We start from the raw sequence: 23,897 nt of genomic DNA, 5'->3' as shown, positions 1-23,897 counted from the left end.
GGCCCATATTTTATTTTATTTTATGTTTAAAATTTATTTATTATTATTTTTTGCGATACGCGGGCCTCTCACCGTTGTGGCCTCTCCCGTTGCGGAGCACAGGCTCCGGACGCGCAGGCCCAGTGGCCATGGCTCACGGGCCCAGCCGCTCCGCGGCATGTGGGATCTTCCCGGACCGGGGCACGAACCCACGTCCCCTGCATCGGCAGGCGGACTCCCAACCACTTCGCCACCAGGGAAGCCCCTTGGCCCATATTTTAATTAAAATTTTTTTCTTTGGTTTTGCCCATAGAAACATTTACCTTTAGGTGGTCGTTGCCATCAATTCAAGTACAGCACAGACCCAAGCTAAAAAATACCAATCCATTTATGTTGTGGATTGATAGCTGCCTCCACAAATACTCAGCTCTTCTAGGTAAAGGATGCTCCTTTTCTCCTAAGAGTGCCTGGCATTCCTCAAGTATCCCTCATACTTACGGGCCAGCCCATTTCTCTGCATTGGCTGGACAGGGCCCGACTGATCCTTCTTCAGGCATCCTTTTCCCAACCACCACTTTCCTCCAAGTGAATCACTCTCTCCTCCATTTCTCGTCTCTGTACTTTGGGCACATCTCTAATGTGTATGTATTTTCCTTTAGTAATAATTTCATTATATGCCTTTCCCCTTTCGTAGAAGATAGGCTTCTCCAAGGGCAGGACTGTGTCTCACACATCCTTGCACAGGATATTGGTGCATAGTAGGTGCTCAGTGAATGGTTAATGGAAAAACTATTAGTGGAAAAGACAATAGAAAAAAAAAAAAGGAAGATTGGCATGTAGGAAAAAATGGAAGAAGAAAGGGAAAAAGGAGAACGAAGATTTTATTCACCTGGGAAAACAAATAAAGGACAAAACAAGAGAAACTTTTATGACTGATAAGGACAGGAAATAGCACAGTAAGAGTGTGCACGAGCAGTGTGTATTTTTATTTCCAAGTCTCTTTGCAATGTGTTTCACATTTAGAACACATATCAAGACTGCATCTGTTTCCAGTACTTGCTGCTAACAGTTAGTAATCATGCCAAAACATACTTTAGATCCAGCTTGAAACCAAATGATCAAATAGAGTTTTTGATTTCTAATTTAGAGTCTGACATTAATTATAGCCGTCATGTAATAAAGTGTCAAAATCTTTTCTGAGAAAACGATAGAAATTATATTAACTAAGCCATAAAGTGAAGCAAAATTATTCCTCCAAAACAAAGCAAGAGATCTGGTTTGGACAACTGTCATTTCTCACAAAGTCTTCTGAATTTTTCCTGTTTTCACCTATTCTTCCCCCCCCCCTTTATAAACTCTTGCCGTATGATGGGGTTTGGTGACACATCACCTCACCGTTCTGGTCAGTGGTCTCTGGGCAAACTACACTTTCTCAGTGGCCCTCTTAATGCCTGGCATCGAGAACCAGACTTCTTTATTCTTGGCCCCTGCTGGTGCCAGCTAACGTGGTCTTGGTTCTTTGGTGGCCATGTTACACTGTTTTCTCATATTTGCCACTTCCTGTCAAGCTGCGCTTCTCCCATTTCTAACTTCTGCAGTTTGTTTGTTTTTTTTTTTTTTTAGATCCAAGTATAGAAATTTATAGTTCTTCCTGTTAGGTTTTATTTTATTTAATTCAGGTAATAGTTTCTACCTGTCAAGAACTTTGGATTTTTATTAATGTCAACCAATATATTAGTAGTCTCTTGCTTTCTTTCCAACCTCAAGTGTCTTTCTTCAATTCATTTCAGCCATTTCAAGTCGGGTCAACAGATACTTAGTATGTGACTTAAAATGTGCTTAGGCAGGCAGTGAATAAAAGCAAAACAGAAGACATCATCTCTGCCTTCAGGAAGGTTTCAGTCTCATTCAGAAGACATGATGGGAATATGACACGGTTACATTATGATACCAGCTCGTGTGGATGCCAGAATATGCAAAAACTGCTCAGGATTTTAGTGAAAGGAAATCTCTTTTGCCCCTGCATAAACTTAAAGTCTTCTCCTTTAGGAAATTAAAATTCAATTCCATTCTGCTCAGATTATATTTTTACTCTGAATTGCTTCAACAATTACGTTTTCAGCTGAAAAAAAAATTACACTTGTTGACACGTGTGGTTTCATAATGTTTCTTAAGATATGACAAGAATATATAAGACCTTGTCTTTTCCCAGCTAGATTGAAAGCTTCCTTTAGGCCAAGGACCTGGCCTTCTAATCCTTTGCTACCTCTGTTACTGTCTCTCTGCTCTGCATGTAGACGCTCATGGGAAGTCCGTGCCTGAAGAAGAAAAGTCTACCCAGTAGTCCGGGCTGCATGCCTCAGGTTAACTATGCTCTGACCATTAGGAATTGGCTAATGGTTCTAGAAGTGGGGCTGTATAGGAGACTAAGGATAATTGTCATTTACCTTAATTTCATATTCTGTATACACACATATGGTCCTAGCACGTGATTATGTTATAGAATTTTCCACTGTCTCTTTTAAAGTGCAGGAACACTGTTAGATATGTGCTCTAACATATACATGCATATGTGCATGTATTTACCTATTCACTACATTTAGAATGAAAATACATGTGAATATTCTTAACGGGTCTCTTATTTGGGATAATCCTAAATATCAACCAAGCTACTACTTACTTTTTTTCAGGAAAAATACATTATTAGTATGATTTTGTTACTTTATTGAGCACTGCTTTCTCAGGAAGTATTACTTGATCAGTGCTGGTAGAAAAAGGGAAAGAGAAACTGCATGATTACATTAAGTTAGTTCTTAGGTTTGTTAATATGTAGAAATAGTTATAAGGGAGAACTCAGAAAGATATAACTGTTACAAGTAAAAAGCTTTTGAATAATTTAAATTCTATATGATAAAACGTAGATTACAGCACTTAAATTTGAATTGTTCCAAGTCATTTTTGGGTAGTATTTTATTTCAACCGTTCATTTTCATAAAACAAATAGGAAGGCATATATTATTAAATTGGGTTGGAATATAAGTCACTTGGTCTGAGGTAAATCTAGGATCCCATTTGACTAAACTGTCTAAATTATTATTTTTTTGATGTGACTCTCAAGAAATTCATGAATGTCAAGTCTATGAACATCATGTAAATTAAAATACTGCTCAGGCAGTATTGTCCCTGAATATCTCAAAGGATTTCTTCCACAGGAAGGTGTCATATCTTTTCCAGAGAGACTTTCACCTTAAGTGACCAGCTTAGAAACAGCCAAGCATGGGGGACTGGGATAAGACCAATGTTTCTGTATTCAAACGTTGGCTACAGCTGTCTCCAACCCAAATGGTCACCATTCCAGCTTCCTGTTGTAATTAATAATAATGTTATCATTAATGGAATAATAATAACAAGTATAAGGATGGTTATAAACACTCCACGCTATGCCAAGGAGAGCAGTGATTCATAATAAATCAGTAATAAACCCATTGATGTGGCTACAATAAATCCACATGTAATTAAGAAGAACCCTTTCTAAATAACAACTACAGAGGAAATAAAAACAGGCTTGGAAAAGAGGAAAAAGTCTGATAATACTGTTGTGGTACTCATCATCGAAAATAACAAAACTGTAAAAGCTCCCAACCTACACCTTGGGAAAACAGTGATTCTCAGTATTGCTTAAAGGAGTGGTGGAGAATTGGCCTTAAAGATTCCAAAAAGAAGGGGCTTCCCTGGTGGCGCAGTGGTTGAGAGTCTGCCTGCCGATGGAGGGGACCCGCGTTCGTGCCCCGGTCCGGGAAGATCCCACATGCCGCAGATCAGCTGGGCCCGTGAGCCGTGGCCGCTGAGCCTGCACATCCGGAGCCTGTGCTCCGCAGCGGGAGAGGCCACAACGGTGAGAGGCCCGCGTACCGCAAAAAAAAAAAAAAGATTCCAAAAAGGAAAGAGTTTGACTCCCTGGGCAGTTAATAGAACAAATTCCATTTTTTCTGACCTTAGAAGTTTATAGGTTGTCAAGAGTACCATACCTTTGAAGCATTAGCTGGGTCTTGGTTTTCGATCCACTCTCTCTTTTAATTGGCGCATTTAGACCATTGACATTTAAAGTGATTATTGATCTAGTTGGAATAACATCTACCATATTTGTTACTCTTTTCTTTTTATTGCCCTTGTTATTTATCTGATTTTTGCCTTCCACTCTTTTCTGCCTTTTGTGGTTTTAATTGAGTGTTTTATATGATCCTCTTTTCTCTCCTTTCTTAGCATATCAGTTCTACTTCTTCTTTAACCTTTTTTTAGTGGTTGCCCTAGAGTTTGCAATGTACGTTTATGACTACTCCGAGTCTTTCAATAACACCATACCACTTCATGGGTATTGTGAGTACCTCACAATATATAAACATCTGTGTGTAGGTTTTGCGTGGACGTAAGTTTTCAACTCCTTTGGGTAAATGCCGAGGAGTTCAGTTGCCTCATCGCATGGTAGATGTATGCTTAGTTTTGTAAGAAACGGCCACACTGTCTCCCAAAGTGGCTGTACGTTTTGCATTCCCACCAGCAATGAAAGGGATTTCCCATTGCTCTACATAATCTCTGTGTGCCTTTATATTTAAAGTGCCTTTCTTGTAGATAACATACAATTGGGTCTTCTTTTTTGATCCACTCTAACAGTCTCTGTCTTAATGGTGCATTTAGACCATTGACATTCAATGTGATTATTGATATAGTTGGATTAGTATCTCTTTGAAGGGTTAGTAAAGTCTTAAATAATCTTTTTAATCCAGCAAATGATTGAAGCATTTAAATTTGGGACACGCATCCCCAAAGAGAATAGAACCCAACAGTGATAAAGTAGCAGTTGTTCAATAAAATTGTGTTGAATTGACTTGGTTTATCAGAAAAACATTTCTTCTGAGGCCCAGGCATATGGCACAGTGATTAAACTCTCATAGCATCACTGGACGTGTGTTGGAAACAGCACTTGGCTAGGAATTGAGGAACCTGACATCTAATTTTGGATGTGCCTCTGAGTTCTTAAGCAGGTCACTTAACTTCCATGGGTCTTAGTTTCCTCAGGTGTGAAATGAGTTAGTTGGGCTAGATATTCGTGAAGCTTTGAATGTCTGTGATTCTAAATTAAGGCCTGAAAGCACATCAGAAAACTGGATACTGCCACTCATAATAAGAATAAAGGCTAGTATAGTATTTGATTTATGAACTAAATTTATAGGAATAACTACTACAGATGTCAAGGAGAGCTTTGTCTTGTGCTCCAGTTGATTCTGATGAGAAGCAACCTAAGATCAGGTTAATTAATGCCAAAGAACTTGACACTTGACCACAGCTGAGCTTCTGTACATGATGAAGCCTCATATATGTGCATGTGTGTCAGGGTCTGCAGACAGATTTTGAAACCCCAGCTTTAATTTAAAATTAAGGAACTTAATTTCATTGACATTTTACACACCCTTGCGTGGCTTTATGCAACTTTTCTGTGTTACACGCTCTTTACCAGAGGATGGTTATAATGAAGTGTACTTTATCTCACTGGAGAAATGAGAATCTTGTAAGCTAAAGGTTATTAAAACAAAAGGTGAATTTTGTAAATAACAGAATAAATGGGATCAGAGACCAGACTTTCTATATTAAAGAAATTAGATATATTTAGAGAAAATATGATTAGAATTATAACAAACTTCCTTTTAGTGATGTATTGCTATCATAGTGTTTTATGTCCACATGATAAAAATCTTTATTAATACGGTGATTAATAAAAGCTCAGGGAGCTTTTTCTAATGGCGTATGACGTGGTGATTAAACATTCAGTCTTTGGAGCCAGACTCCCTGGGTTTAAATACAGGACTCTTCACTCACTAGCTGTGTGATCTTGGGGTTATTACTTAGCTTGTCCGTACCACAACTTTTCTATCTGTAAAATGGGCTAATAATAGTAATAATAATATCACCAATGTAGAAAGGTTGTTATGAGGACTCAAAGGTAGTTAATATATGTAAAGCCCTTAGAATAATGCCTGGCACTCAATACATGTTAGCTTTTCCTGGGGAAGGGTAGGCAATTGAAAATAAGAAAATATTATCTAGGGATATGTGCTGTGAAAAAAATAAAATAGGGTGATGTGATGCGGAAGAAGCATTTAAGCTGAGATCCAAATAGCCAGGAGGTGTAGCTCTGCCCCATCACCCCAGGCAGTGGGCAAGAAGAATGCCCAGTGGCTGGAGTGTGTAGAAGGTGAGATGCCGTCAGAGGGATGGGAACCAGGTCATGCAGGGCCTCGCTGGTCAGGATGAGAGGTTTGGATTTGCAGGTACCTACAGTGATGAGCCACTGGCAGATTTTAAGCAAGGTCACGATAAAAATGGGTTTCTATCTTTCAAAGGTCACTCTGGCTGTTTGGGGGAGAATTTTGTAGGAGGATGAGGGAGAAAGCAAGGGTGTGGCCGGGAAGCTGTGGCAGTCATGCTGGTGACAGGACGGTGCTTTATGCTTACCTGGAAGGGATGGGGATGGGGAGACTGCGGATTGGAGGCGGTATTTGCAAATACCCCTGTATCATCAAAATGTTTCAGTAATGCTCCCTCCACCCCAGTCATTAGTTTACTTTAAAAGGAATAACACTGCATCTTATAAAACCGTAGTTAATGTTTAGACGCTGTTCATACACCCCAGAGTGAAGTGGTAGTTCAGGAATTGCTTGATTTATTAGGTGAATACAGAACCACCCACCTGGAAAATTCAGGCCAGCAATCCATTTTGAGAGCTGAAATGTTTGGTTTGGTTGTTTTCATTGACACATTAATCTGATTATTTCCAGTAGCTCCCCTTCCTTGGCACCGTGCAAACCCTGACTACAGTGCAGTGAAGTGAAGTGCACTGATGAGATTAATTAGGAGGACTGACCCGCATTGTATGTCCTCCTCTTAAAATGTAGGTATTGTGTTTTTATGTCTTTCATGGCCTTTATATACTATATGCTATACACTGCTTTTAAGATGGAGTGAAATGCTGTGCAGGGGCTATTAGATGATCACAAGGGAAGCGTGTGTGGCAACAGCCCTGACGGGAGGAGACCCCTGGGCAAGGGGCTGGGGGTTCCTTACATCAGGCTTGCTAGCTCATCTCCTGCATTTGAGACAAGGAAAGCTGGGTGAGACACCAGTACTTGTGCTCACTGGGAATGGAGTCAACAACCCCGGACACCTGCCTCCCAGAGGACTGAGAAATGGGGACATGGCTTAAACTGGGAAGAACTTGAGTTGATAAGTCATGAGGGACTTGTTCTAAGCAGAATCTCATAAGCACAAACTAGGGTTAAAGGAGGAATCTTCAAACAGCTGAGACTCTTGTATAGAGTCACTGCTGTAGTCAGTGATCACTCCCTTCTCAAATCCTTTAACCGGGCCTTCAAGAGGGAGTCTTCCCTCCCCCCACCCCCAAACCTTCCATTTGTGGTTCTAGTAATTAGCTTCCAGATCTTACGAAGATATGAGCACTTTTGACATTGCCTGTTTGAAAAGTAACAAAAGTCCTGCTCTCCATGGACACCAGCGTCCTCTTCTTCCTGCAGTGCCAAGGTGCAGAGGGAGGTGTGTCCTGAAAACTGTTACCACCATTTGTTAGCTTGTTTTAAAGGAAAGGAGAGCAGTAAAATCAGAGTCTGGGGAGCATATTTCTCGGTGACCTGATCCACTTAAAATTTAGCTGATGGATTTATACTGAGTTTTGGAAGCCCAAAGCACCCAAAATAAGGTACGATTCAAAGGGCATCAGCATCTCCTGGGATGGGACATGTAGAATAATTCCAGGGGCTCTGAAAACTTGATGGATTGGAATTCCGGATAACAGGTGGGACATTTCTTTAGCTGTGGAAGCTCATTCTTAACCTTTCTCTCTGGCTTTGTCACTTAGAATAGAGCAGTCAAGGAAGATTGAAACCAAAAGACTCAGTGTAAGGAGGATGCAAAACCAGATTGAGAAACACCAAATAACAGGCCACTGGGGGAAAAAAAATAGGCACTTTTTAAAAGGAATAAAACTTAAAGACAACAGGCTTGAGAAGGAGGGCTGTTTTCTCCCCAGGAGCCAGGTCTGAATCCTGATAGTCAGACTTGCTTCTTCCTCAAACGAGGGGTGGTCTTTTTTTTGTGTGTGTGTGTGTTGTTTTTTTTTGCGGTACGCGGGCCTCTCACTGTTGTGGCCTCTCCCGTTGCGGAGCACAGGCTCCGGACGCGCAGGCTCAGCGGCCATGGCTCACGGGCCCAGCCGCTCCGTGGCATGTGGGATCCTCCTGGACCGGGGCACGAACCCGTGTCCCCTGCATCGGCAGGCGGACTCCCAACCACTGTGCCACCAGGGAAGCCCGAGGGGTGGTCTTGATCAGGCTCATGGTCCCTTCCAGTTTTAAGGCTTTGGTCCTGTTCTTTTTTGCTATAACTTTGCAGTATTATGTTGAAAATCACTACAAAGGTGGGCAAGGAGATAGATAACTAGGCCTCTATTTAGGGACCTTGGAAATAGAAAACTGGCGATGTGGTTGTGTTTCAGCCCCTGTGCAGACCTTCCAAGCTAGTATTTGAAGTGTCAGCTTGAAGCCACAGCTTATGCCCTGGGTCCCTGCAGGTGGCTTCGTGGCATTGCCCAGCTCTTTGCCATGTTCCCTGGTGCCTAAATTAAGAGAAAAACTATTTCACCAAAGTGAACCCCACCCAAGGGTCTTCCTGCTAACATTTTAATACAAAGGTAACATTTCAAATGGTAAATAACAGAACTTCCGCTTGGAAGTTGGAGAAAAAAATCTTTCTGAAAGTTTGTAAAAATCGAATAAGCAAGTACCACTTGAGATTATGTAGAAGGCAAATTGGAGCCATTCACACTGAGGTAAAACTCTGCAGTTACTGAAAAATGTGGCAAGTGAGCTCTAACAAATAGAACAAATAGGCAAGTTAGCCTTGAGGGAAACAGGGGATGAATAAAGAGATTTGTACAAACACAACCTGCAGGTTGGGACTGTGGATTCCGGTGGCATCACACTGGGTGTGACAAGGACCATGGCCCAGTGCAGTTTGAGGACGAGGGGCCTCCAGCAGCACGTCAGGCTCAGAGGATGCTGGTCTGAAGGCTGGGTCGGCCAGGAGACGTGGAGATTCGGGCAGGCGCCCCTGAACGTGTGAAGAAAAACTGAAGTCACCACCAGGGAATCGTCCTCGTGGTGGGGAGGCTGGAGCTCTTCTGCTGCTCTAATTCAGCAACTCCCAAGAGGAAACTGAAAAGACCCAGGACGCTCACATCATCGATAACAGTGGCTTTTCTGATGGCAGAAGTTACTTAAGGCCTGCAGAAGAAGAACACCGTGTTACAACAGATTAGGTGCAGAGGAAAACGGGAAGGATTATACAATAGCAACTATATCCAAAGGTGATAGTAAAATTAAGTGCATAGCAAAACTCAGTATTAATAATGATAATAATATTTAGATAGTGTTTTAAATATATAGAAAAGACAGACACAGACATTCTCATTTGACCTCACAGCAGCTCATTGGAGTATAGACGTTATTATAGTCCCTGTTTTGCCAGTAGGAGTTTGGGCTTGGGGACATTCAGAGACTTGACCTCTAGGTCACATGGGGAGATGGGGGAGGGAAAGACTCAACCCCACATCTCTGGGCTCCAAGTGTGCTTTCCCCATCATGCGTTGTCATAGGGGTCTCCACATCAGAGCCAGATTTTGCTACAAAACCTGTTGGGTGTCATTCTAAGAGGGATTTTTATCACATTGGTCTTTCCAGGCTATCTTTGGGGGACCTAACACCAGTAATCCTTCCTAAGTAGCCAATGTTCATGCTTACAGGTCAGAGAACCCAAAATAAAGTAAAATTCACCAGATTCCTACCAGAAACAACAGTGGAAATAATCCACCTTCTGATTTTTGTAAATCTGAATTTTATTCTGAGATGAAAAATGTACATGTTAATGAAATCTTAAAACCTGAAAGTATGTATTTTTATGTGTGGGGCAAGGAAACTTAAGCTACTTAAATTATGCATAACAATATATCCTATCCTGCAGGAGTTGGAAAGGTGGATATAAATATTTATATTAATTTCAGATAGGTCAGATCAAAACAATTTGCTGGAAAAGTCGAGAACAAAGAAGAAAGAGAAATAGCTCACATCATATCTCTCATTGAATGTGTGAGCCTAAAGCAAATTTTAACCCCCTTTACTGCTAAATTTAATGACGAAAAACTTTCTTGAAAAGCTAATAGTGTTCCCATTTTCTTTTGGCCTCCTTGCAAACTGTTGTTAACAGTTATACTTTTTTTATTTTGTGGAAGAGCTTAATTTTCTAATCGGCATTTTGTATATCGAGGGAAACCTGGTATTTTTCGCACAGTGGATTTATATATTTCATTTAAAAAAAGACTGTAATACTGTTTTTTTAATGAATGGGCACCTTTCTTTAGAGGAACAGCACTTCTAATAGAATTTTAAAGGTACTTTTGGAATTCTCAAGGTTTTGTAATATGTAGCTGAATTCGAATTTTAGAGCTGGAAACCCATAAAGATGATTGAGTCAAGTTCCATCATTTTACTGACAAAGAATGGGGTGGGAGGGGGCTCCACCATGATCACGCTTCCCATTAGGGACACTGCTGTGACCAGAACCCTCCCCAACCCCGACTGCTAGCCCAAGGCTCTAGAATCCTATTCTCCTGCTACATATCTAATAGACCACTGACATTATTTTGCTATTGCTGCACATGGCCATTGTGATCTGAAGGAAAAAAAAAAAGCTATCCCTGAATTATCTCCTTTGCCCCTTTCCTCTTTTCACCCTCGAATTAACTCCTTATGAATAGACCGAGTAGACTCTGCTCCACATCGGTGACAGCACCATCTCTCCTGGCCGGTCATCAGCTGTTTTGGGCCACATCTAGAGCACACTCAGTGGACAGTATTCCCAGGCTGGGGAAAAATAGGGCTCAGGTTTCGGGCAGGCAGAGAACTTCCACTGTTGGAGGAGCTACTGTTGGACTATTAGTTGTGTTTTTGTGTGTTTCTCTCAAGGATATGGAGCTGACCAGGCCCTCTTTTTTTTTTGTCATCGAAACAAGTAGCTCCTCTCAGACACCTTAATACATAATTAGGTGTGTCTGTTTACACTTGGGAGACAGCGGTCTTCATATCCTAAAGAAGTACAAGGAGTCTGGGAGCAGCCACAAACAGATGTTGAAATTGTCCATTTGCAGCAGGGTTATTACTATAGCACCAGGAATAAACATTGAGGATGAAACCCCTCTGCAGGGGTGGGTGTGTGTGTTGAGAGGGCAATGTTATCGAGCAGAGTAGAAAGTGAAAGGAGGTCCTCTTTTTCTTTTTTTTTCGATTTGCCTTAGTATTTGTTTATCTCCTACAACAAGGAAAATTTCACTATTTGGCTTTGGCTGTTTGAAGGCTTTTGCCAAATGCTTTACAATCTGTAGGGTTTGATTTGTGTCAAAAAAACCCACTTTGAGAACAAGGTTCTATGTAACTAAGATGTGTTTGTTTTTGTTTAAATCACTCAGAAGAGAAATCATCTCTTGTCCATTGTGAAAAGAGAGGTTTCAATCAAAGGAAAATTCTCCATATTCTAAAATATACAAACAGCTCTTTGAAATGGATGCCAAATCAAACTCTAAAAGGGAGGTTTTTCTTGCAGAAGTTTTGAGTTAATTCCGTGTGCAGGGCCTGAGTGGAAAAACTCAGAATGTCAGAGGAACGAGTTACTGCAACACTGTGTTTGGATTCGGAAGTTACATAAGGAGCATTGTCTCAGGACAGTATGAAGACTTGTACATGGTTTTAGGCTGAATCCTAGCAAGAAAGAAAAAGAAATTCTTTTCAAAGTGAGTCAGTTTTTCAGTTAAATAAAAGGTTGTAGTTTGGTTTCTGATATTACTGGATATAAACCTTCAATGTGAGAAGGCATGCCGGTCATCACTTAAAAAAAAAAAATTCAATCAAGATCATCCCCGTTGTTAAAGAAATACCATCTTTCTCCCTGTCAGGACTTCTCTTAGGATGAAAAGTAGTAGACGCTAAAGGGACAAGTTGAGTGGGGAAAAGGGACAAATTAGGAAATGCAACAATTCCATCCTGGCTCTGCCGCTAATTGGCTGCGTCCTTGAGTTGGTGCCTCCTTTCCTTGACTGAGCTTCCACATCAGTTGGGCTTTTTTGTGAAGGTAAAACCAGATGTATGTAAAAACAGTGACAACCTAAAAAGCAATGTACACATTTGCAACATGATTTTTTAATTGAACTATTATTTTTGAGAGTCAGTGTCGACGTGGGACAGGACAGTTTGCTTGGGACTGAAAAAGCCAGAACAAATTTTTGCTCTTAGTATAAGGGAGCAAACCCAGGGGACAGGTTAGAACGAGAGATGCACCCCAGAACCGGTGGGCAGAGCAGTGCTGTGGGTCTGGGACTAAACTGAGCCCTTTCGGTGCAAGTAAACCACAGGGGTAGTAGGTCAGGAAAAGCCGTCGGTTGCAGATGGACAGGCAGAAATCAGAAGGCACAGGCAAAATGCAGTTAGAGGCAAGGCTTTAGGTCAAACCTGGCATCACCATCTCTTTCTCCTCTCACACACATTTAAAAACTTCCCGAATGTCACTCTGAGAGGAGCTACAGTGCGTTTGAAGATATGGAGGACAGAGTTGTTGTTCTCAAGGAATTTACAGGCTGGTAGAAGTGGTGAGGTGATTGTAGGTCCTCTGCATGTGCACGCCTGCCTAGAAGAGAAATGTAAGTGAAGAACGAGGTGCAGAGGAAGGAGGGGTCACTCTGGGCTAAAGCAAGAACACGAGAAGACTCTTGGAAGGGGAAGGGGGGGATTGTGAGGTAGATTTTACAGGCTGCTTAGAATTTCAAGGGATTGAGATAGAGTGGAGGTGGGGGCACTGAGGGCTGAGGGGAATAGCGTAAACCCAGCGCCTGAAGGAGGGAAAATGGAAGGTGGACAGGACAGAACACGGACAGGGGTCCAGTCTGAATGGATTGTAGAGCTCCCGAAGAAGGAGAGTGAGAAACGAAACTGGAAAGGGAAGCTGGGACAGGATTGTTACTCCAGCAAATGTTTACTGTGTACCTAATAGAAAGATCTAGAAACATGCACACAAACCCGAGTAAAAAGAGTGACGTGAAGTCACAGAACAGGTAGGAAAGCTTGAGGAACCAGCAAGTTGGATGTGATGAGGATTGATAAGCCATCTGGGCAGCAGATACAACACACGCACAAGTGGACCTTGGATCTAAGGCTACCTTCTGTCACAACCAGGAAGCCTCTTACATGGTCTCCCTGGGACAGGAACCCCTCCCAGGCCATGGGCAGAGGGAGCCGGTAAGTGGATGCATCTGACTGGAGAGGGAGAGAGGGCACGGGTAAGGACAGGTCCCGGCAGGACACAGCTTGAGGCTGAAGCCTGTGGCTTTGATCCCAGATTACCGTGGGTCATATCAGGCCTGGGAGAGCTGTAGCTTGTGGAGCTGACTTTGAGCCTGAACCAGAGCACTTCGGTCATCTGGTTCACATTCTGGGTCTTGGGGCATCGGGTGGTTTGAGACACAGGCGTTAAGGTTCAGGATGGCTTCAGGGCTGTGGGACCACACCAGGGCGCTAAGCCCTTTGAAGGGAATTTTATTGGAAAAAAACGGTGCCCCGAGCTTGTCACATTTTGAGCGATGCTACCTCCAAGGCAGCTGCTGCCTGGAGGCTTCCTGGGTCAGCGCTAGAGTCAGTCACAGGGAGAGTCTGAAATTGCATTGGTGCTGGATTTAGTCTATCTGTTCCTACTTTAAGAAGGGGAGAATCGAGCTGGATCTGAAAACAGTCTGCGCATTTAGGGGATGGTGGAATGTGGTTGCTATGGTGATTATTTGCTCTCCTAGCCTCCTTTTCCCACTGCAAGAGGCTTTTTTTTTTTTTTTTTTTTAACAGAAGAGTTTGGTTGGGCCTGGAGCTGGGTGTGTGGAGTGAATCAGGAGTTTCAGGATTCTAATTCTCAGCTCACGTCTTTCCTAGCTTGGACCCAATTTTTAAATTTTCCTTTATCTCTGGCTCTACTAATTCAAACAATACCGTATGAAGGAATACCCTTTTGAGATGGAGATGTTTATTATTTGCCGTGTACTTTTGCCCGTTCTCACTTACAAGAGTCTTACCCAATGAGAGAACCTGGGGAATAAATAAAGTGACTTGCTTACGATCACTCAGAACATCAACGGTAAGGACCATATGAGAATTCTGGGGCTGAGTCAAGCACGGAAAATAGGTGGCAGGAATCAGCCCCCCTACCCTACCCCATTCCGCATCCCATCCCCACCTCCATCCCCAGGCCTGTCACTGACAATTGATCAGAACCCTTTCCATCATTGCCATCCAGGTAGGCATGGCCACCAGTATGTTAGAACTCGCATGAAAGTGACACAGAATCCCTGAACCGTGGAGGGGACTGTGGCAGCTGAGCCCCCTAGGTCTGGGGCCAGGTCCCAGGCCACCATTTACTGGTCTGTAACCTTGAGGAAATCACTTTGCTTCTTGGGGTTTCAGTTTGTCATCCATAATGTGGGGTCAGTGATAACTGTCTCCCTCCCTGGGCTGGGGTGAGGATTTAATGTGAGTAGACTCACCGTAATGTGAGTAGACATCTCCCATGGAGTACAGATCCTCTGCAGGTGGGAACCTTCGAATCTCTTTCCCCGTAGTAAAACCTGTGACACCATGGGATGCTGTGACTACAAAACCACTTGGAGGATTCCTATGCTTGGAGCAAAGACTGATCTGTTAAGCACCAGCCAGTGCTGGTACCCAGCGCATCCTCAGGGCGCTCCTAAACAACGTACCAAGCTTGAAAGACTTTCCTACTGGAGCACCCCAAAGGGCAGAGGGAACTCGGCTCCTTCCCCACTCTGCACCCCCCAATCTGCTGACGTGACCCAAAACAACCCCAGCTCTTGCCTGGAGAGCATTTTCTTGTCTCCTGTTATACCTTAAAATTAATGTGAATTTTCCTCCACAGTGTATCTGCTTTGGTTTTAATATAAAAAGAACGTCTTAACTTACTAATATCAGTTCAATGTCCCTTTTTAAAGTCCCTCCCCCATTTGTTCCCTTCTTGTATTTCATGCCTTCCTATCAGCTGAGCTTGATTGTCTAATATATAACATCTCAACCAGTTCATAAATTTCTGCTTTTAATATAGTCTGAGTTACCATTAGCACAGGCCACAGGAAAATACCAGGCTGTCCCTTCTGCATTCAGGCTTTTTGGAAAGATTTACTTAGGAGCAATTTATCATTTAGTTGCAATTTTTAAAATAATCTTAATTGGCCACATATGTTATGGAATAAAAGCCGGTCTCCTAGCCTCTGCCTCTGTCCGCGTGGCCCCACCCCACACGTGCGCATGCGCACTGCATGTTGCCAGGATGTCAGAAAATTATGCCACCCGAGGCAGATGCCGTCACAGGAAAGCCTCCCCCTCATTTAAGACAAGATTACTGATATTGAAGCTGTTATTTTTAGGAGGGAAAGGCTGTTGCTTCTAAACCTCTGTCCCTCTTTTTCCTAGTTCCTCCTGTCTTAATTGTGGCTCTGTGTTTTGGTAGCCATAAGTCATTAGTGGTTTTTAATTTCTCTGAAACTGAAATAAGGTCTGAAAGGGTGGATTTGTCCCTTTTTCCTCCTTTTCTTCCTTCTTTTTTTTTTTTTCTGGCTAATCGGAGGAACGCAACCACATCTGAAGCCACTTGGCTCATTATGAATTTCATGGAAACTGATTCTCTGAAAGTGTTTCCATATGTGTGTTCCCCATATATCCCATCCTCTCTAAATGGGAGCACAGACGTGTGCATGGGCTGGAAATGGCTTCAGGATGTGACAGAGCAGTCATATGACCACCGCGGCACTGTGGGTGGCCCCTTCTGAAAGACACGGTGTCCTGGGTGCTGGCCTCCTTCCTGTGGCGGATCTGGTTTCAAAGACTATCCACCCTTCCTAGCCTTTAAAAAGTTCTTAATCAAGGCCTAGCAAGAAGATCTCTCTCGTTTTTCCTCCGTTTCTCTCCCCCCTTCACCCTTTGGTTTCTTCCTTCTCTCTTACCCTCCCTCCCCATGCACACACGGACACACACACACACACACACACACACACACACGCACTGCACATCTATGGCCTCCCTCCTTCTCACCGAGAGGAAATGTACTATTCCATCCATATCCTCAAAATTTGGGTGGGTTTAAGGGATGGTTGAAGTTTCTGAAAATTGCCAGGTTGTGCGTTTTTGGCTTTATTTTTATTTTTATTTTTCCTTTTTCTCTCTCTTTCCTTCAGCATAGCGTACTTTCTTAGCCTTGGGATCAGCTGGTCTTTCAGAATTTGTGAGGGTGCAGTGGAAAAGTACAATTCATTACAACACGGAAAATAAATATTTATACTGGATAGTTGAGGCACTTTTCCTCTCTTTTGCAAAACTATGGAGCTTGCTGGTCTGACCTCTCATTATCTTCAAAAAATCGATTTCAGATTCTCGTTTTGCTGCTTTCTTCTCCATCAACGTGATCCATTACATTTCTCCCACGGGGGGTATATTTTTCCACCCATTGTCTAATGAAATTAAAAGTAAAACTAATTTAGTGATTGATACTTGATTATTTTAGTGTGAGGGGACAAATTCAGGGAAAGTAAGAAAACCGACGTAAAAAATCTCTTAAAACCTCAATGTGGAAAATGCAAAGTAATGTTCTGCGTAGAGTCGAAAGTTGATTTTTAGGTAATGTTTACATAGCATTTCTGCTTCTGTCATGTTGCTTGCTTGGGTCTATGCTAGTAACTGATTCGTTTAGTAGATGTTTTGGAAGTACTCGTCTGTTTTCAGTACCATACCGTGAACTAGGTAGCGGAGCTGCTTTTTTTTTTTTTTTTTTGGCTGCACAGTGTGTGGGGTCTTAGTTCCCTGACCAGGGATCGAACCCGTGCCCCCTACAGTAAAAGTGAGGAGTCTTAACCACTGGACCGCCAGGGAAGCCCCTGCCAGGTAGGATCTCAAAGAAGGATACATGGTTCTTCTTCTTCATTTGCTTTCCCTTTAGCTGGAAAATAAAAATGCTTCTCTAAAACCAGTGATGATACTTTAAAATGCATGGAGTGGTAAAATTTACATCTGTAAACGTTCCAGATGTATAGGGTAAAGAAAAGGTGATAGGGATTTGTATACCTGGGAAGTCCTTGTGTAGTGGTGAGCTTTGAAGGCAGTGCTTACGTACCCGGGTCTGGCAGAGAAAAGAGAGGTGGCCGTGAGTCTCGGGATGAGCAAAGCTGTAGTGAGGGTTCTGAGTACATGCCCCGCCACAAAGAGGAAGGTTCATACCGAGCAGTAGTGGGACGTGACCATGGAAGAGTAGAACAGAGGGCTCTGACTATGCCAATATCCTCACCCTTATTTTCCACACCCCCTTTGCAGAGCTGCTCAGTCACGCCTGGTGAAGGGTGGCTGTGACCTGTGCTGGGTCGGGATGACACCCTGTGGTTTCAAGGCTCTGCCCCTGTGTGGCCTGAAAAGGTGGAAGATTTTCCCCTTCTGTGTGTGTTTTCATAGAATGCAGATCTCTGGAAACTCAAGGCCGAAGCTCTACGTTTCCCCACTGGCACGCACTGTCAGGGATGCAGACAGGGAGTAGCACACTCGGGCCTGAGACAGGAGGACCACGTTTTCATCTCGGGATGTCATGCAGATCCACGTGTCTCCAGGGTGCCATCTCGTCATCTATAAACGTCATCCACAATTCTGGATGGTGCTGACATACTGGCTCTATATACTACCTAGAAATTCAGACAGGAAGCAAGCTTTCCAGCCCACTCCAAATAAACCATGTGACCTTAGTGGCAACAGTTACCTTGGGGTCCAGAGGGAGAGGAGCGTGCTGACTCGCCTTCCCGCAGGCTGTACCTTTCTGGCCTGGCTGTCTTCCTCCTCCCTCTCTTCTCCCCGTGGCTCCCCAGTGTAGACTTACACACAGATACGGGCTCTCAGGATATTGGGAACAGCACGGTGGCAAAACAGAGGAATCCGTTCACTAGTGGCAGCTGCCATTTGCGGGCCCCTGTCTGAAACGTGAGGTCAACTGACGTAACAATGCTTGGGGAGAGCTTTGAACACCCTTTAAAGAGAGCTTTAGGAGGTTTTATAGGCATGGAATCATATTTGAGTTACATTTTAGGTTTGATGTCAGCATTTCTTAATGTTTATTATAATATCTATTTTCTTGATGCGTCAAAAATGTACCAGCTGTTGTGCGGAGTTCCTGATCCCCCAACTAATTTACTTATTTGTTGATTTATCCATCCATTCATACGCTTATATTAAAAAAAAATTTAAGCTCTTATAATATAGACAGTTCTGAGGGATATGAGAGGAAAATAAATCATCTTTACCATCCAAAGCTTACTTTGTAGTTGGAGAGCACAGGCTACAAAACAGCTAATAATTCAGTAAAGTAGTGGCTGAGGGCCCGAAAGAATGACATGGAAAATAAATGCTATTTCGAACAGGAGTGAAATAGGAAATTATATAATAGAGCAGTTGGGAAGGTGGCAGCCAAAATGTAGAAGGGGAAGAAGATTCTTAGAGGAGAGTGGCTCTGTGGAGGTCTCGTGTATCATATGTTCCAATAGAAAGGATGCTGCGAGGGGGTTAATAAAAAGTACCCGGACGTTGTTATTTGAGATTTAGCGTGGTGACAACTCCTACCATTTGGAAGGCCTCGATGAAGCTTTGAAGTTAACGCCTCATTGCCGAGAAGTATGATGGCTTTTCATTCTGTATATTTTTGCCCTTGCATTAAAAAAGGGCAGAGGACTCTGCATTTGCCCATCTGTGTTCCACCTGGATTCAAGGCCCCTTGTCCTTTTCTCCGCCCCGACCTGCCCTCCTTGGCTGGGGCGTGTAAATTCCACTGCTGAGAGGGGGTGATACATGGGTACGATGTTTCCTAGCTGTCAGCCCCGAATGGCAAGTACCCCGGTCTGCTATTCTTTTCAAACTCCTATTTCCATTCTTTTGAGAGCTCTCCTGGCCCATTTTCAACCAACCATAACGTCTTGAGGGTCTACTGAATAAGAAAATGCATGTGAAGGTACTTGGTAAAGGCCTAGAAACATCAAGTATCATTGTTATTAAGCCCCAAAGGGGAAGACGAACAGGGATTAGACTATCACTGCCCTCCGCAGCTCACTCTAGTTAAGAGTCAAGTATGACCCAAGATAACTCTCCTTAGCCATCGGGGTGTGGCAGGCGCTGAGTGGAGGCTTGCAGCCTGCAAGAATAAAAGATCAGAGCTTCTCTTTTATTCTCCCTTGTCTTGGTTTCACTCCTTTCCCCTACACTTTCCACTTGCTTGGGAGGCCCAAGAGACCTGGTTGGGTGAAGGGAGGCCATTTCGTTTTTCCCCATAGACTTTGGCGGATAGGAGCAAGAAATTTTTACTTCTTTTTTTTTTTTTTATGCGGTACGCGGGCCTCTCACTGCTGTGGCCTCTCCCGTTTCGGAGCACAGGCTCCGGACGCGCAGGCTCAGCGGCCGTGGCTCACGGACCCAGCCGCTCCGCGGCATGTGGGATCTTCCCGGACCGGGGCACGAACCCACGTCCCCTGCATCGGCAGGCAGACTCTCAACCACTGCGCCACCAGGGAAGCCCAGAAATTTTTACTATTAACGTTGATTTTATTTTTATTTGAGCTTCACGGGCATTTTATCAATATATTCTTCCCCAGGTACACTGGGTTGTGAAAAACTGCTGCTGCTGCCGTTTCAATGAGCAAGGTTCTTGCAGCTCTATTTATGATAACGACATAAATCTGCAGCTGTCTGACTGGCTAAGGGTGCAGCGAGCAGTTGTGGAATGAAATGCATCTGTAGGGAACCAGCAGGTCCTAAGGGAATCAAGCCCTTGACCTTGGTCTCATTCACATTATGCCAGGAACAACTGAATTAGTTGCTCACTGTTGAGCAGATTAGATCAACAAGTCCCGAAAGAGTTTTCAAATAGTGTCCCAAGAACAGTAGCTCTCATTGGGCAACACATGGGCACCAGAAGAACCTACTTAAATATTTCTAGGCAAATTTATTTCGGCAGATAGGCTCGTAAGACAGCAAATGTATATCTGTGGTTGTGTCCACCGAATTCCTTAAGGGTGACTAAGACTGCAGAGTGGTTAGAGGTCGAAGAGGTCTTGTCTAGCTGTGGTTCTGCCTCTCTGGAGCTTTGTGATTTTTGTAGAGCACATGGCTCCCTTCTCCGCTTAGCTTCCCTATTTGTCAGCGGGTTAGATTAGGATCATCTAAACAGTCAACGAGGGGTTTGGATTTTTTTTTCACCAGAGTACCCCAGACTAGCAGAGGAGGATAAATGGGTACCTTAGGGAATCTGGGGGCATAGTTTAAAGCTTCACAAGTGCAAAATTTTGTTGAAGTCATTTTTTGTTTGTCTGAAAATTCACCCAAGTGTTGCATTCTACTCCATATCATGTCCATGTTTACTGTACAGCATACGCTTGTCTCCATGCTGGGTAAAACAAGCCTATCAGGAAGATTCACCATGTTTATCTTGGGCTTCAAGTAACTCCTGGCAGTGCTGGCTTTATTTAATCGGTAGGTTGTAATCTGGAGTTTTAAACTGGCTCTAAGGCTACAAGGCAGATCACTGGGGCCGTTACTGAGCTTCGGCTTTACATTTCTAAAATTAGATTGGGGTAAGAGTACTTTTAGAACTCTCCAGGCTTTCATCCTGATCCTTTTAGTAAGTAGATATTATATTTTCTTTACTTTAGTTGATATAATATCCAGGTCTATAGATAGTTTGTAGCTGTACGTAATGTGGCTGGTGACATGGGTATGAATAGTTTAGGACACAAGGTCGAAATAACCTGAGAAGATGGTCTAAAAGAAAAACTGAGTTCTTGTACAGAACGGAGATTAGAAGTACAGGTACAACCCCATTCAATGAAAGAAAATTTAGTTATATCCTTTGCTTCTGTAATAATTATTATAAATAATCAAAGGTTAGGAAGGGGTTTAAGTTCTTTCTTTTTAAGTTTAGAATTCCTTCCATCTCCCCATCATTGATTATTATATAAGAGCTCTCACATGATACGGCAGCAAGTTAAAATTTCTTCCTACAGAACACATTGCAGTGTAACACGAAATCACTAAGTTCTAGAAAATTTTATTTTTTGTAACATAAAAATTACCATATCATCCGTTTAAAGTCCTCATGAGCTCTCTTTGCCCAGAAGGAGTTAATCCTCAAGACATGACAGTCTCAGATGACTAGAAGTCATTGGTCAGAGTTCTGTAAAGCCAGCGGAAGTTTGTTGCATTATTTTCTATAAACCACAGCCAGAGCTCATTACTTGAAAAATGAACGTCCATTTGCATTAGCTGGCATTTAGAAGCCAAAAAGGTAGAGTGATCCTGGCATGTGATGGATAATAAAAACATCAGACAAATGTATCAGGTAAAATCGAGAAGTTGGGGGTGGGAGGTGGAGAGAGAAATTCAAAACCACACTGGAGTTTACTGGCAGGGTCCCCACATAAAGGGTTTTAATGAGGCTTCTGCCTCAAAATCAGGGAAACCACCTGGAATTTTCATTATGGCGACAGTATATTTTAAGTATAAATACCCACGAGAAGCATTTTTTACGTCGCTGAGCCTACCTGTGTGAACTCTGTGCTCCCGTGGGGGGCAAACGCTGGTGTTGTAAGGGTGCCGTCTTTCCATTTGAAATTGCTCACATTGTTCAGGCACTACAGAAGCACAGGGCAGGGAGATGGCAGGTCTCATCTGGCCCCGTTGGCGATTCTGTCCTAATCACTTCTTGTACCTTTTCACACCTGAGCTTGTCAGAATTTCCTATTTGGGTGGGGTTAGGGAGAGGCCAGCGGAGGATGGAAGAATTTATAAAAAGCAGAGAGTAACTGCCCAGACGGTGCTAGTTTTGGTTTGTCATCTTGAAAGTGTTTGCTTCTGGTGTTAGAAGCTGCTCACCAGCTTTTTACTCTCTGCTTATGGGCCTGTGGATTCTGGGAAGGTACTGTGAGGGGTGGGATCTTCTCTGCCTCCCCTTCCCCACCCCCAAGGCCGTTGCTTCTCCTCCTGTCTTGGGATTCACGGTGATAGAACGTTAGAGCCGGAAGGGAACTTAGAGCTCATCCCCTCATTTTACAGGTGATGACACTGCCACCTCTGACTTCTGCCTCTGGCCTTCCACTCTCAGTAAGAAGAGCCAGGCAGGTGAGACTTTTCACAATTGCTGGGCAGGGCTGGGTGGGGCTGTCTGATTGGGACTGTCCGATGAGTGAGAAACACCTTGTTAACGATATATTGCTTTGAGGTAGTCACTTCTTGCTATCAGTGCACATCACGGCACTTGCCCCGAGCATTTTATAAAGAACACAGGCAGTGTGCATTTTAACAAAAATGAACAACTCTCGATCAGCACCTTGAAAGAAAAATATTGGGATGATTCGTTTAATAAATATTGTAGTATCCAAGAACGTGGCTAAGAAAATGAAAGCTGAAGAAGTACCTGCTCACTAAGACCTTCAAGAATTACTGAGTGCTTTCCCTTACAGATAAAAGCGGCAGGAAAAGCAAATGTATGAGATCCAAAGGATTGGAAGATTTTAGGTGTGAACAAAATCTTAAGAACACTGGTATTATAAAACGGCTTGTCACAGTTCTGTCAGTGTTAGAAATTCATAACCCTGTCTTTAAAGATCACAACTATAAGTTTTTGGCATTTCCGAAAACTGATTTCCACATGAAGTAGTTTCTAACTGTGGTTTCATAAGTTAAGTGCCAGAAATATCTATTAAGGAGGCGCCCTGTTAGCTTTAGAAGTTAAAGGACTTTACATTTTCGAGGAAAACTGTCTTTGCTTCAGGTTCCCAGTTCAAACTGGCCTGAAGCTAATTCTGTAGGATGTGGTACAGGGGTCCGGAGGGTGGATGGTGAGGTACCCTCCTGCTTTATCTCCTCTACCAGCGAGCCTTTCCCCAAAGCTGCTGTTGGCACGTGGCCTTAATCAGGTCCTACTTCTCCCATCAAGACTTGAAATGAAGTGATTCCTAGGTACCAAGCCTTCCCCCCACCCACTTTCAAAACCTGCTAGTTTATGACCCTTGGGAGAATTTCTAAGGGTCAGACACCCCCTATACACCCCCAGATAAGTAAGATAGTTCCAGAAAACATTGAAATCTAGTTTGATTTTTTTTTTGAAATCTGTTACCAAGATGAGGAATAAAACAGGATTTCACATTATTTTAAGAGTTGAAGTGTTAGGCCCATGCTAGGGTATCTTTTTGACGTTCCTTCATTGACAAGGGGCCCTGCTAAGAGTACCAAAAACAAAACGGATCACTTTGGAAATTCTTTATATTGGGTTGAGGAAAAGAAACGTGTCCGACTTAGTAAAAAGGTCACTTTCAAATATCTGAGGTACAACAAGGAACAAAAAGAGAGGGGAAAAAAAATCAATGAGGATTCAGTCTTAAAGTCTGGTGAGTGAATCTGTCTGATCAGAGTGTTGGGTTGGTTTACACACAAGACCTAGCACACATTTGGGCTTTTAAAGCCCTTTGGGATTCTCTGGGGGTGAAGAACTTGAGGCTCAATGCTGCTAAGACTGTAAAGTGAAAAACAAACAAACAGAAAAGCCCCAGAAGTCTGTGCAGTGACCGGTGCATTTGAAAGTCTGTTTGTGGCTTGCTGTTCCTTTGGGGGAAAGCTGAAGTTTTCTTTCTTTTCTTGTAAAAAAAATAAATTCTTTCGTGATTTTAACTGCTATTTACAGAT

The 23,897-nt window shown here is 43.0% G+C and overlaps 1 protein-coding gene across 9 annotated transcripts in view; it reads left to right on the top strand.

Annotated features, from left to right (window-relative positions):
• Positions 1-23,897, top strand: part of RUNX2 (RUNX family transcription factor 2) — a 312,766-nt gene that overhangs the window by 184,567 nt on the left and 104,302 nt on the right. For 3 of the 9 annotated variants that reach the window (XM_022582032.3, XM_089918651.1, XM_089918649.1), the window contains one exon: positions 22,269-22,334. The exons of the other annotated variants lie outside the window; for them this stretch is intronic. In XM_022582032.3, coding sequence (XP_022437740.2) covers positions 22,269-22,334 — 66 coding nt within the window. The remainder of the gene's footprint in view (positions 1-22,268; positions 22,335-23,897) is intronic. 9 annotated transcript variants of the gene reach the window in all.

This window comes from Delphinapterus leucas, chromosome 10, assembly GCF_059928025.1.
Source record: "Delphinapterus leucas isolate spDelLeu-1000000601 "Yukka" chromosome 10, BTC_Dleu_Yukka2, whole genome shotgun sequence".
Taxonomy (NCBI): Eukaryota; Metazoa; Chordata; class Mammalia; order Artiodactyla; family Monodontidae; genus Delphinapterus; species Delphinapterus leucas.
The sequence above is the reverse complement of the archived record's forward strand: the minus strand, read 5'-3'. Positions and strand labels throughout refer to the sequence as shown.